The sequence below is a fragment of the Dermacentor andersoni genome, chromosome 3 (genome assembly GCF_023375885.2).
Source record: "Dermacentor andersoni chromosome 3, qqDerAnde1_hic_scaffold, whole genome shotgun sequence".
Lineage (NCBI taxonomy): Eukaryota > Metazoa > Arthropoda > Arachnida > Ixodida > Ixodidae > Dermacentor > Dermacentor andersoni.
This window is the reverse complement of record NC_092816.1, coordinates 9,864,220-9,876,949: the sequence shown is the minus strand read 5'-3', so window position 1 is coordinate 9,876,949 and position 12,730 is coordinate 9,864,220. Positions and strand designations below refer to the sequence as shown.

Here is a 12,730-nt window from a genome sequence, read left to right as displayed (position 1 = left end):
GAGGCATCACTGTTTTACTCGTGCAGATTCCCTCCCACCATGTTGAAGGAGGCATGTGGTTAGCCGAAGCCCATATTCCGGACTTTGACCATATGCTTGAATTCGTCCTGTATTCTGCCACATCCAGTGACAGCGGATCCCCGTATCCCGCCAACGGTCTCCCCGACCTTGAAGGGCATCCACACGTCGCAAATTGGCCGTACCATTGCAGAATTTGCTTCCACACGGCTTTATATGCGGACTTCCGCCACAGGTTGCACACGTGTACGGCGGAAAGTCAAGGTTGAACAATAACGGGAACCAAACCATGAGAAACCGCCCCCGAATGATGGAGCTACGCTAACGCTGGAGCTGACATTATGTGACGTCGATGGCGAGTGGCCAGCCGCCGTTTGGTGTTTCGGTATCATGTGCGACGTTTCGGTTTCGCGTTCAGTGTTTCCGTTTCACATTCAACGCTGGGTGTCGCCTAAGCTTTATTTCTGTACGTTTTTCCCCGCGGAAATTTTGCCCAATTTTTCCAACTGCACCGGAAAAAACGAGAAAAAACCTTTTTTTTTTTTTCGGAATTTTCCCGTTTTTTTCCGCACTTCGCATCTCTAGTCCCGCCGGACTTCTCCATCCCGTTGATCTTTTCAGCAGGTTAACATAGATTTGCTTGGACCATTCCCACACCGAGGGCTGGCAACCGTTGAATTGCTGTTGCCACAGGCTACCTTACACGTTACATTGAAACCCGAGCTCTCCCACGAGGCACTGCTAATGATATTGCGACCTTTGTACATGGTATCACACTCCGCCACGGTGCTCCAACAGTGGTTATAACCGACCGGGGCACAGTATTTACAGCGCAGCTCACAGAAGATATTGTTACGTGTGGAAAGACAGATTAAAGAGGCTGTATACAGGCTATTTACACTGAAGCCAGACAGCCAGGCCGACACTCGCTCGCGCCAAGGGCACAGACCCACTTCGTCGTCGTTCTCGCGGCGGCTCGTCCCTTGAGCATCGCTCGATGATATCGTAATATCATGCTTCTCAGTGGTACAGTTCACCGCAAAGCCACTGCTTACCATCCCTAGACGAATGGGCTCACAGAAAGGCTAAATAAAATGATGGCTGATATGATTTCCATGTATGTTAACGTCGACCACAAGAACTGGGACGACGTTCTCCCGTTTGTTACGTTTGCATATATTACTGCCGTTCAAGAAACTACCGGCTTCACTCATTTTCGCTTGGTGCACGGCCGGGAAGCTGTCACAAAGTTGGACGCAATGCTTTTACCGACCCACTGTTCTAATGTCACTGATGCTGCCGAATTCGCTCGATGCGCCGAAGAGGCGCGCCAGCTCGCATGAATGCGTATATCTGCCACCAACACAACGACGCCAACCGATACAGTCTTCGTCACCGAGACGTCACTTAGCAACCCGGTGACAAAGTATGGGTGTGGACACCGATCCGCCAGCGTGGTCGGTCGGAGAAACTTTTGCGCCGCTACTTTGGACCTTATAGGATCGCTCAACGACTCGGCGACGTCGCACAGAGAGATTCCTGAAGAAGGCACCACTCGCCGTCCCCAACGCCCACGTCTGTCCGATGTCGTTCACGTCTCTAGGTTGAAGCTACACTACTCCCTCTGACCGCAAAGCTCTACACCTCTCTCACAATCTACGTCTCCCATAACAGTATCACCGTGGCAATCTCCAGTGCATCAATGTTCCGCATCGAGACGATGCTTCTAGGGAGGGGGGTAATTCCACGACCTTGACGCATCTGACAGCCACTCGGTGCAATTCGGTGCAACATGCTAGGCATGTTTGGTCGCTCCCAGAAGACAATGACGAAGGTGCCAGGACAGCTTTATAAAAAGACCTATAGTGCCGACCGAAGTCTTTTGTGGCTTTGTCTGTGACAGCAGATCGTTTCTAGCTTTTTAAAGGAAGCAGGTGTTCTCATAAAACCCCACCGAGTCATTCACTACATATTACAGAACACCTGATCCACCTTCTCATCTCTGAAAAGAAGGCCGAAGTCTTTAACTAATTTGTTGAGACCCTCCGGGCTCTTGCCCAGACGACTCACTAAGGTGACCCAACTTTTTAAAGAATGTATACCTAGTGTTCGGCACATGATAGCCTTAGCTGCTTATGTGCCACCAAACTCAACTAGACCCCTCAGTTGCGCGTAGAACTTTCGCGAAACCCGCGTAAATATTGTAACAATTTCACGTAAGCTTCAAATTCATATCAAATTTGCTCGCTTGAGATCCTCTAACAGATGCAGCTGTTTGATTAGCTGCGACAGCTCTTTAGCACGGAATTACGGATTTGTAAACTTCGTGCTTTTCTTTTTTGAACTTGCCAATTTTCGGCAACTGTGTAGTGTTTCCGAGAATAGCTACAATTTAAATTTTTCTCTCAAATAAAAATTTCATTAAAATCAGTCCTGCGCTTGTCATAAAAACATTTCAGTTTTACATCTCTGAATAAGAAAGAAGGGTTGGCTTCGAGCTAAAGCTCCCTCCTAATATTTTGCTCAAGTTCAGTAATCAACATCAACTCCGAGACTCGGGATATATTTCTTGACCCTGAGCATCATTTATTGGTTATGGATAGTTAAATGATATGCATTGCGCATATCTTTCTGTCTTTCTTTGTGAATTGTTACTCCGTATAAGCTTCAATCCGCACGTTCCGTCATAGTAACTTCTGGAGAAGTTCTAACTTTACCAAATTTAACTCGTCCATTAGGCGCAGTGACGCGCTAACCGCTTATTATTGCTATGCAATATGCAGTGTGGAATGACAAAACTAGCATAAGAAGTCAGTGTCATCTGGAATTCATGGTTGCTTGGTCATCAAAAAATAAATGAAACGCATTGATTCAAAGAAAGCTACGCATTAAATTTGCTAAAATGCAAAAAAAAACGACGAAGCTATCACCACGTAATTAAGCTTGCCCACAATACTACACAAATACAAGACACTTTAGCTTTCGAAATCGATCTACTCGGCGCACTAACGTTAACACGTAAACGAGTGACAATATAACTTTGTGCAATAGACCACCAGTTCTATTTCCTCACGCACCATGTTAATCGGTCCGAAAATTCCCTGGTCATCGGGGACAACGTAGAACGATTAGTTACCGCCGGCGGACCTAAAACAGTTGGCAAAGTCCAGTTTTGTCCTTCTTTAGTGTTCAAAGAAGTTATAAATTGACAACAAAATATAAAAAAAATTGAGTCTTTTTCTTGTTTTGTCAAAGGGGGCACGAAAAGGGTGGGGGCATTTTCAGACTGCACTTTGTCCACTCGACCCCAGATGGCGTCTGCGTCAAGGTTCGAGATAAGTCGACGAATAGTCCGTTGTTGTGGGGCTGATCCCGGTCAGAAGCGGCCTGGAAAACGCCTCTTTCAAGCGACATGAAAATGCGGGGTCGTAATCGTCGGGGGCAGACGTTCACTGTCGGCAGCGGCGAAAGCGGCATTTGGCAGCCGATATTAAACGTGCGGGTTCAAGGCGCCGCCCCCGAGACTCGTGCCAGGCGCACGTTCCAGCGTCGCCATCCGCTCGGTGCGCGCGCCAGTCGCTGCGTGGGCCCCTGGCGAGGAGGAGGTCGGCGCCCTCCTCGCCTGTTACCTTCGAGCGCGTTCTTGCCTCGCATGCAAATGTCTCGGTCGGCAGACTGGCAATTTCTTTTCTCAATGCACTGTCGAGGGGAGAAGCTTCTTGCGCTCCTGCCTCGTAGCCTTTCCGTATATAGGCGAAGAAATGAGCACACGCACCGCGCGACAGCATTTAACCAGCTCACCTTGTAGGTAGTTACGCCCCGCTTTTCGTTTTTCTTTGGTTCTGACCGTGGTAAAAGGTTGGGACATAGTCAGCTGTTGAATGCTGTACCTCCTCCCGGCACAGTCGAACGAAGCAACTTTGGCGTAATTCGTTCACAGGCCATTAGGCGCGTTAATTATCACCTACATTATTACATGTCCTCTAACATGCCCCCTCTAATTATGGAGACAATTTAATGAGGCTGACTGCACGGTCGTGTAGCAATGTAGAAATCCAAGACTTCCGGCTGCTGGAAGTTGCAGCTTGGAGTATCGCTCGTAGCCAGCCTCATGTGCGCAGCACGTGAGCTACACGCGCCAAAATTGGAACTTGCCGGGTGCAAATGCTATGGAGCCGGTGTCAGACATGTTCATGCGGCGTGTTCCTGGGCTCTCCGAACTCGACACTGCCGTGCACAAGGTTGCTTCGAAACCGGCTTGAATAATCCGCCGTGGTTGGCTATGGTGTTCGGCTGCTGAGCACGAGATTGCGCCATCTCGATTCCCACCGCCCGGCGGCGGTGGGAATCGAGCCCACAGCCGAGGCGGGCGCTCTACAACCAGGCCACGGCTGTGGTTTAACGCGCTATTGCAGATGCATTATACCGCGAGTTACCTTTTAAGGGATGAGGTTCTCCCATTTTCCCAAACATCTCTGTTCAACCAGCGAAGAGCCGCAGTGGCAATTTTTCGCACAAGCGACGCGTCTTGGTGTGACAACCCTTCAATTTAATCGACGCCGGAGGCACGCGCAGCTCCACCTAGCAGTGAAAGGCGTGTCCGCTATATGTATGCTGTTTTGATGCACCCATTTAATCTCGATGAATGCACAGTCCGTGGGCGCCTCTTCTCGCTGCTCCTCGAACGCGGAAATTTTTTCTTTCCTTCGGAAAAGAACTTGCATGCAGCCCCGCAATGTTCTTAGAAAATAATTTTAAAGAACTGCCAAACTATGCTTTCTATTTTCAGTATAATACGCGTTGCAGTTTAGAATCTGCGTGGCGCTCAGCGAGAAAACTCGTGTTTTCAGTTTCGAGCTTTCCATTCCGATTATCCTCCGGTTCTGCCTGTTGACACGACGCGTATCTTTCTCCACGTACTGATACTAAGTATAGTTGGCTGCTTATAAGGGCGCTTCGGTATAGCTGAACATTGCAAATAACATTTCTTTCAACGTAAACGGTGTCATTGAGTAATCAATACAAGCTAGTGGCTCGCTTTGCTTTATGGCTAACGCGAGGTATCCTTTGCCTAAGGCATACGGTCGTGTGCGACCACAAGTTGCAGCGCATTGGGCAATGCACAGAATTGATTCGCCATCGACGAAGTCTTTAGTGTCACTATCAGAACCGCAGCGTAAGGCGCGGCATAGCATTTGACAAAGGCATGGCGCATGTCGGTGGTGGTTGTCGCGGCCGTTTAGTGACGTCTGCAAACCTGGTTTTAAGGAAGTCTGCACACGTTTCGTGGAATAGCTGTATGAAGCGTGCGTTTTTACATCAGCACTTGTGCCTGTTTAATTCGACATTTGTGCGGCCGGAAGGTTGGGGTCACCTAAAGCAGGCTTTGTTGCAAGATTATGTGCAGTGTGAGGAAAAGCTCCTGCGCGACGTTCTATTTTTTTTTCTTTTGTACTTGCATTTTCAGATTTAATGTAATGTGAAATAAGTAATAATGATCTTACAAGACAAAAAGCATACCTGCAGTCATGCGAATCTGTTGTGAAGTAAGTTGTCAATCTTCGATTCATCCAAATGCCCCCGTTATTAATGAAAAAAAACGTGTAATGCGAAGAAGTCGAATCGTTTTCCACCTGCGGCCAGTTTTTTCATCCATTTTCATTTCAGCTAATTTTTTAATGCAAGGATTAATGTCTCGTGGCATACAGGGGTATGGGATGCGGGCGAATAAGGATGATTCAATGAGATTTTAGTTAATTGATCATTTGTGTAATTCAATAAGTACAAGTAATTTCTCCTATGTTCTTGTTGATAGTTTGTTGGCTTCCTAGGAAAACATTGAAGTATTTATACGAAGAACAGACCCTTGCGCCACAAAACGCGCAATCACCATCACGAACTGAAAAATGACCAAACACGCGCATATGTGTTTTAAATATACGCGTAGTGCTGACATTCAGGATATGCACACGTAAAATATTTCCTTCCCCAGGCGCGTTACATCGATGTAACGGTTACCCTGATAATTGTTGCGGCAACGTCTGGCTGTCTGACGGCGTCCTGGATTCTGACAACGGCGCACATATCAAATCGGCATGTTTGTCGATACGCCCGCATAAAGTATAATTCTTGTGCACTGTTGAGGCGAGTCGACGAAGGTATAGTCGTTTCTGTCACTCCTGCATCAAGCGCAGTTCCTTCAAGCGATCGCTCGGTGCAGCTCAGTTGTCGCCGTGGCGATCGTGGTAAGCGGCGCGTTCTCGGTGAAGTTAGTTCTGGCTCGTCGCATCGAAACTGCCCACGACCGTGATCAGGCCGACACGCTGCGGAGAATTTCTACGCCTGTCGAAGCTGCGAGGCTTCGATAAAACTGTCGGAATTGTTTTCCGTGACCCGAAATCCCATTGTCCTCACTTAATGAAACACGCTGTCAGCTGAAGACAAGTTGCTGCAGACAGTCGCACACGGATTTTTAAGATCAGTAGTAGCGCAAAGATAATAGCAAAGAAAATGAAACAGCAGACAGCGTTCTGCATGCCTAAATTTTTGACCCGTCATTTTACTGCGAAGCTGTATACCTCTACCGTTCAAGGAAATTTTCGTGTCGTAAGCAGAAAACTCTCCATACGTGGGCCGATCCCGAAGATAGTGCCATGCCGGGCCGACCCGTGGTAGAGGTGCAGTTCGCCATTAAGGGGCCCACATACACATCCTTCAGAGTGGAAGGGCACCGAGATTTTTTGTTAAATAATTCACCAACCGATCCAATTCAGCACTTCTGATAAGTTCTTTGATGACAAATCTGTGCGACAGTTCCGAAAACCTTGTTTGGCTTATGTATAGTTTATCCCGTTGATTCCACACAAATGTTATACTCGTTCCGCAGCATGAAGTCAACCTAAACGAGTGTTCAAACCCATGTCGAGATAGCAAAGTTCATTAATGCACCGGTTCTTTTCGAAACTCGCCACATAGTTATCCAATGTATAGCACAGTGTTCCTTAACGTTTATTCTCGCTTTAAATTTGTCATTAACCTATAAATAAAAACCCGTCTTGCTTATGCAAAAACTTTTTTACATTTTAAGAACCACGTAGGGCTCAGCCTCGTCCGCAACTTTCCGCAAACATTTACGCAGTTCCGTTGAAACCTGAGAAGCGTCCAGCAATAGTCATTGGTGAATCCTAAATTGTTCCTCCACTTTGTCCATGGTCTGGTGTTGCGTCGTTTGATAAGCTTGTTCTTTTGTGAAGCACCCCAATAAATGCTTCCATTGAGTTAGATCGCGGCCGCGGAAGATACTTTTCACGCTCCGTAAGTTATTGCCACCCCACTTCAGGAGTCGTGTCGGCTTAATATGGTTTTACCATCTGCTATAACCCGGTGTCGTCTTCATGATAAAATGTTACTGATATTGACACTGTAATCTGTTCTAGTGAAAAAGTTAGTTTTTTGAAGTTACCATAAAAATTTTTAATATATTTATCAGCTTTCCTGACACAATATAAAAGTTATAAACAGCTACTAGGAAAATGCAGCACGAGCTATAGACTGTTTTGCTGCTGCATTGAAGAAATGACGACAAAACCTTGGCAGCGGCGGCACACCCGTCCGTTCAAGATTGGACCTAAATTTTGTCGCGTGCTCACATGACCGCTTGAGACGATGACGCCTGAATACGCGCATGTTTGCCGCCTTGTCTCTGCGCTAACCTCCGCGTTTAGGCTCCGTATGTGTTCGCGAAGCGCATCTCTTCATTTAGCTACAGACTCATACACGTTACGTGTTCGGTAAAGAAGCCTCGATTGTGCAAGGTCGCGCTGAGAGCCCCGAGGACCCTTCTCCTGAGTTCCGTCCCGGGCAACGCTGCTCACGGATGCGTGCGTGGGCTTCATTAAAACTTCTTTCTGGGCGAGTTGGTGCATACTTGACATGAAAACTGTTTACAGCGCAAACACATACAACGCTTGTGTCCTGTCCGCTTGTGTCCTGTCCCTTATACTTTGTGAGTTGTATGTGTTTGCGCTGTAAACAGTTTTCATGTCAAGCGTGCGTGGGCGGCGGCGGCTTAGGGTGGGACCCGTCCGATGAGTGCCGACCTCGTGCCTTCGTGTAGCGATTCTCGAGCGCACCAAATGTGGGCGTGCCGTCAGCTTCCGCACGGACACGTACAGCTGCATATCGACGTGCACTTTGTCCAGTGACCGCTTTTCACCGGCTAACAAATGTTAAACGCTTTCGCTTGGCGCAGGACGCGCCTGCATGAATCGGAAGTTTCTCGAAAGTTATCGATGCTTCTGTCAGTTGTCTGTTGTCACCAAACCTTGCGTAACATGATTGTATGCGCGACACGAATTTTGTAGTACTTCGTGGTAGATACGCGGGCGGCTGCTGTTACGCTGGGGCGTTTGACGATCCATGTATAAAAGCCGATGCGCTTGACCCGCGTATCAATTTCCACGATCGCCGACTGTGGTCGCTACAATCGTTGTGCTTTGAGTGTAACGTGTTCTCTCGCTACAGGTTCGCTCAATAAAGAGTTTCGTAACTCAGTTTTCACTATTCTTCAACGTCAATGCAACGTGATATCGCATACGCATTCAGCACCTATGCATGCATGATGCCGCATGAATTGCGTTACGTGTATTCTAATCTTGGATGCGCGCGATGGCCTCGGCGTTTTCCTAAGGGCGCCTTAGTTTCGATTTACGATCTGTTATCTTGCAAACGCTTTCGCCCGCAATGGCCCCCAGTGAACGCACTACTGCAACAGCGACCATGTCGCTGCTTTATTATTCAATGACTTCAGCGGTACGAAGGCCTTACCTAGCGAATTTCAATGCCTCACAATGTAATCAGTTAACTTAATTGGTGAGATTTTGTTAATTAGTCGATTATGGATTTAAAGTTTTTGTGCAAGTAATTTCGGCCTCTTCGAGTAGACTACCGCGTAGTATCGCGTTACTGTGTGAATTTCCCGGTTTCCTTTTTTTTTTTACTCAGTTTATGCCCTTTACCCCTTTCCCCAGCACCGGGTAGCCAGCCGGTACTTGCACTGGCTAGCCTCCCTGTCTTTCCTCCCATTTTATCCCTCTCTACCACAGGCAACCTTAAAATTTTTCGGTAATGTTTGCTGAAACATCGCGTGCGTGTGCGTGCGAGTGCGCGCGTGTGCGGGCGCGCGCGCTACACGAGGCCGAATAAGAATGAATGAAACATTACTGGGTGACATTTGAGGGATCGCGCTCCTCAATGGTCCTGTACCGCATTGTTACAAATTGTAAGGCAGTGTCTCTTTTATGTTGTTTTTTTCACACCTGAAGCCCAAATATTGTACAGGAATATTGAAGCAAGGGTTTAAGGGTGAAGTTTCTCTCCTAGACGCGCCATCTTTTTTTTTTAAATTCGGTCAATATAAAACCCGGGGATTTTGTTTGCCATTCGAGCGTCCAGCTTCGTAACCTAGGTAGGGCTAATCAGTGCACTTGTTTGTGTGCTTAAGACTGTGCTGTTTAACTTGTATTGCCAAACTGATATTGCCAATGCATTCCTTATACTGCTGGCACATTCGATCGTTTCGGAGCACTAACTGTCGGAGTGAGACCGCTTGCAGCAACGCAACCGTCGCGGCTACGGCGGCGCGCTTCCCGAGGCGTGTCGGCACGGCGCGCTGTATGCGACCGTCCCGTCGTCCGCAGCGATGTTTTTGGCATTGAAGCCGCCTGGCCGTTTACAAAAGAGGGGAAGAGCTGAAATCGGGCCTTCTGCTGGGCTCTGTGACGGGACGAAAGGCGGGCTGCGATGCGATCGGCGTCTTGAATGCTCTTTTTCCGATCCGCATTGAAATAGCCGGGGAAGGTGCTCCCACAGCGTTCTCGTTCGATTTTAGTGTCCGGCTACAATGTAGAGGATGGGCTTCGATATGCTCGAGTGCATTAGTTAATTAACGCAACTACATTAATTGCGTAGATTGTACTTACTCGGCATTTGGGGGCTGCCAATCTGGACGCAGGAATGGTAAACATCGTGAATCGTGTGAGAGCGTACATAAATGTCACATTATATGCGTACTCGTGAACATTCTGTGCGACGCAAATTCAGGAATGAGCGAGCCTATTCTCCCTCCTCGCGAGATAAACGCGGAGTTGCTCGCAGACGATGCGTTACTGTTCGGCTGAACGCCGCTATTATACATGGGTTTATGGGCCTTGCTGTAGCTTGTATATTATCGTAGTGGTATCATAAACGCCGCTGTGTTTTTTCTGTGTAATGTATAGTTTACTACCACCATATGCCAGTATGACTTTCCATGGTCGTTTATTCTTGGTGTTCCGTTGTCGTGCGTCATTTCGCGCGGCCAAGTAATTTGGCGCCTCTGACGCAGCCACCGGATCCTCGGCGATGTTCCGGAGCTCCTTGCGCATCCTGAACCAGCCGTTCGACGCGAACTTGGTGCGCACGGACAGCGAGGCCTTCAAGCAGCTCAGCGCGGAATGGCAGCTTTCGCTCGGCCGCGCCCTGGCGCGTTACCTGCTGCCCCCGCACAACGTGGCCTCCGTCGATGTCCTCCGGTTCGCGCCGGCCCCCGAGACCGGTGCGCTGACCGTCACGTGCGACGTCAAGCTTCCTCGCGCCGATCCCCGGGCCTTGCAGCGCGCCATCCGCTCCGTCCTCGACAGCGGTCGCATCGGCCGGTTTCAGGTCTCCGGTTCGGAGTCCACGTTCACTCAGCTTGGCGGTGAGTGTCGTTTCCTTCAAGACCCCATTGAGGGGCTGTTACATAAGGGCTCGGTGCATACATAAAAAATTGGAAAGCCATATTTTTATTACAGTGCAAGGTAATTTGTTACGCTGTTCAAAAACCTGGGACAGGTTATGACTGTGATTTCGTTAGAAAGGCCGTTCCAGTCTGCTGCGGCGCGAAAAAAAGAATCGAGACGAAAAAGCGAATGTACGCGACTTGTTGCGGCTGAATGTGTGTACGCTGGCTGGCCGGGTGAGCTGCAAAAGAACGTGTGAAAAAAGGCGGACTAGCAATGATAGGCCGGATCCTGTTTTCAGTGCCGATATGCTGACGTCGTAAGAGTACTTCGAATGAATAAATATTGTAGCTCGATTTTTGAAATGATTCGAGTTGATAGATGATATACCAGATGCGGGTTCCAAAGGGGAAAGCGTATTCTAATTTCGTCCTGACTAGAGGCTGGTAGGCTATTAATTTTACATTTCTTCGAGCGTGGCGCAAATGGTCTTTTAAAAAACCCGAGTGTTTTGTTATCAGATGAAATGATGTTTGTAATTTGCATTGCCCAGGTTAAATCACTTCAAAGGGTTACTCCGAGATATTTGTAGGAAGGAACTAGTTTGAGGTTGACATCAGGGATTTGGTTTGAGAAAACAAGTGGATTTCTACGGCGGCGGAAGGAGTCTTACATTTGTTAGGGTTTAGTTATATTAGCCAAAAATTATACCATTCTTGTACACTTCGCAGGTCGTTTTGAAGACACGTGTTATCGGAAACGTTAATTTCACGATAAATTACGAAATCGTCTGCGAACTTACAGATGTTAGGAGCATGCATTAGTAGGTCATTAATGTAAATTAGAAATGGAAGTGGACCAAGGACGGACCCTTGAGGGACGCCTGAGGTTACAAGGGGTAGAGTTATGTTTGATTGTTGACAAATACTGATTGTGAGCGGTTACTTCAGAATTATTTAATCCATGCTAAGACATTGGTATTAAAATGTAACGCGGAAAGTTTAGTAGTAGACGCTCATGAGGAACTTTGTTAAAAGCTTTGGCGAAATCTAGGAAGATGGCGTCAGTCTGGAAGTTAGTCAATGTTCACATGCAGGTCGTGAATGAACATAGCTAGCTGAGTTCCGCAGGAAAAACCTTTCCTGAAGCTATGCTGCGCTGGATGAAAAAGATGGTTGGCATCAACGAAAGTCCATGATGTGTGTAGGTGATTTGTTCAAGGATTTTGCCGTCTCTCATCTCTCTCTCTCGATCACGCGCTGTTTACGCTCGAAACCAACGACATTACCTCGTACGCTTTCATTCTTAAAAAGTTCCTTTGTGTGAATAGGGATGTTAGAGGAAATATTAAAATCTATTCGGAGCAAGCAAGACGACTGCCCTTTTTTTTTTCCTCGGGTAGGCGGAAGGGAACAAAAAAGGTATACCACATTGCAGTTTCTCTGAATTTCGCTACGTAATCCTAAATGGTCTTCATTTTTTTTCTGTTCTACAACATGCGCGCGCCTCTTCCGCCAAAGGGACCATGGATATTTTGCTTACTACTGCTGCCAGTCGACTACAAAAAAATATATATTCGCCGACGACTACAATACTCCCTAATGCGGAATTTGAGCGCAGCTCTGTAGTGTTTTCATTTCGAAGTATATTTAGTCATCGCACTGATCACCGCATCGGCTGGCAGAGCCTCGACGCGCGGCGCTTTTTGTTTGTTTGTTTGTTTGTTTGTTTGTTTGTTTGTTTGTTTGTTTGTTTGTTTACCCTAAGGGCCCACAAGGTGCATTGCGTAGGGGGGGGGGGGGAGAGGGGGACGTAAAGCAGTACTTTTTACACACGGAGTGCTGCTGGTGGTTAATAAAGCACTTTGGTGCAGCAAGTCAAACATCGTAACAAGTTAAATATTCTTACAAAAATGCACAATCAACAAAACTAAACAGCAGATGCGAATAAGT

The 12,730-nt window shown here is 47.5% G+C and overlaps 1 protein-coding gene across 1 annotated transcript in view; it reads left to right on the top strand.

Moving 5' to 3' along the window:
• Positions 1 to 12,730, top strand: part of trol (terribly reduced optic lobes) — a 591,503-nt gene that overhangs the window by 254,388 nt on the left and 324,385 nt on the right. The window contains exon 3 of the mRNA XM_055065643.2: positions 10,403 to 10,756. Coding sequence (XP_054921618.1) covers positions 10,403 to 10,756 — 354 coding nt within the window. The remainder of the gene's footprint in view (positions 1 to 10,402; positions 10,757 to 12,730) is intronic.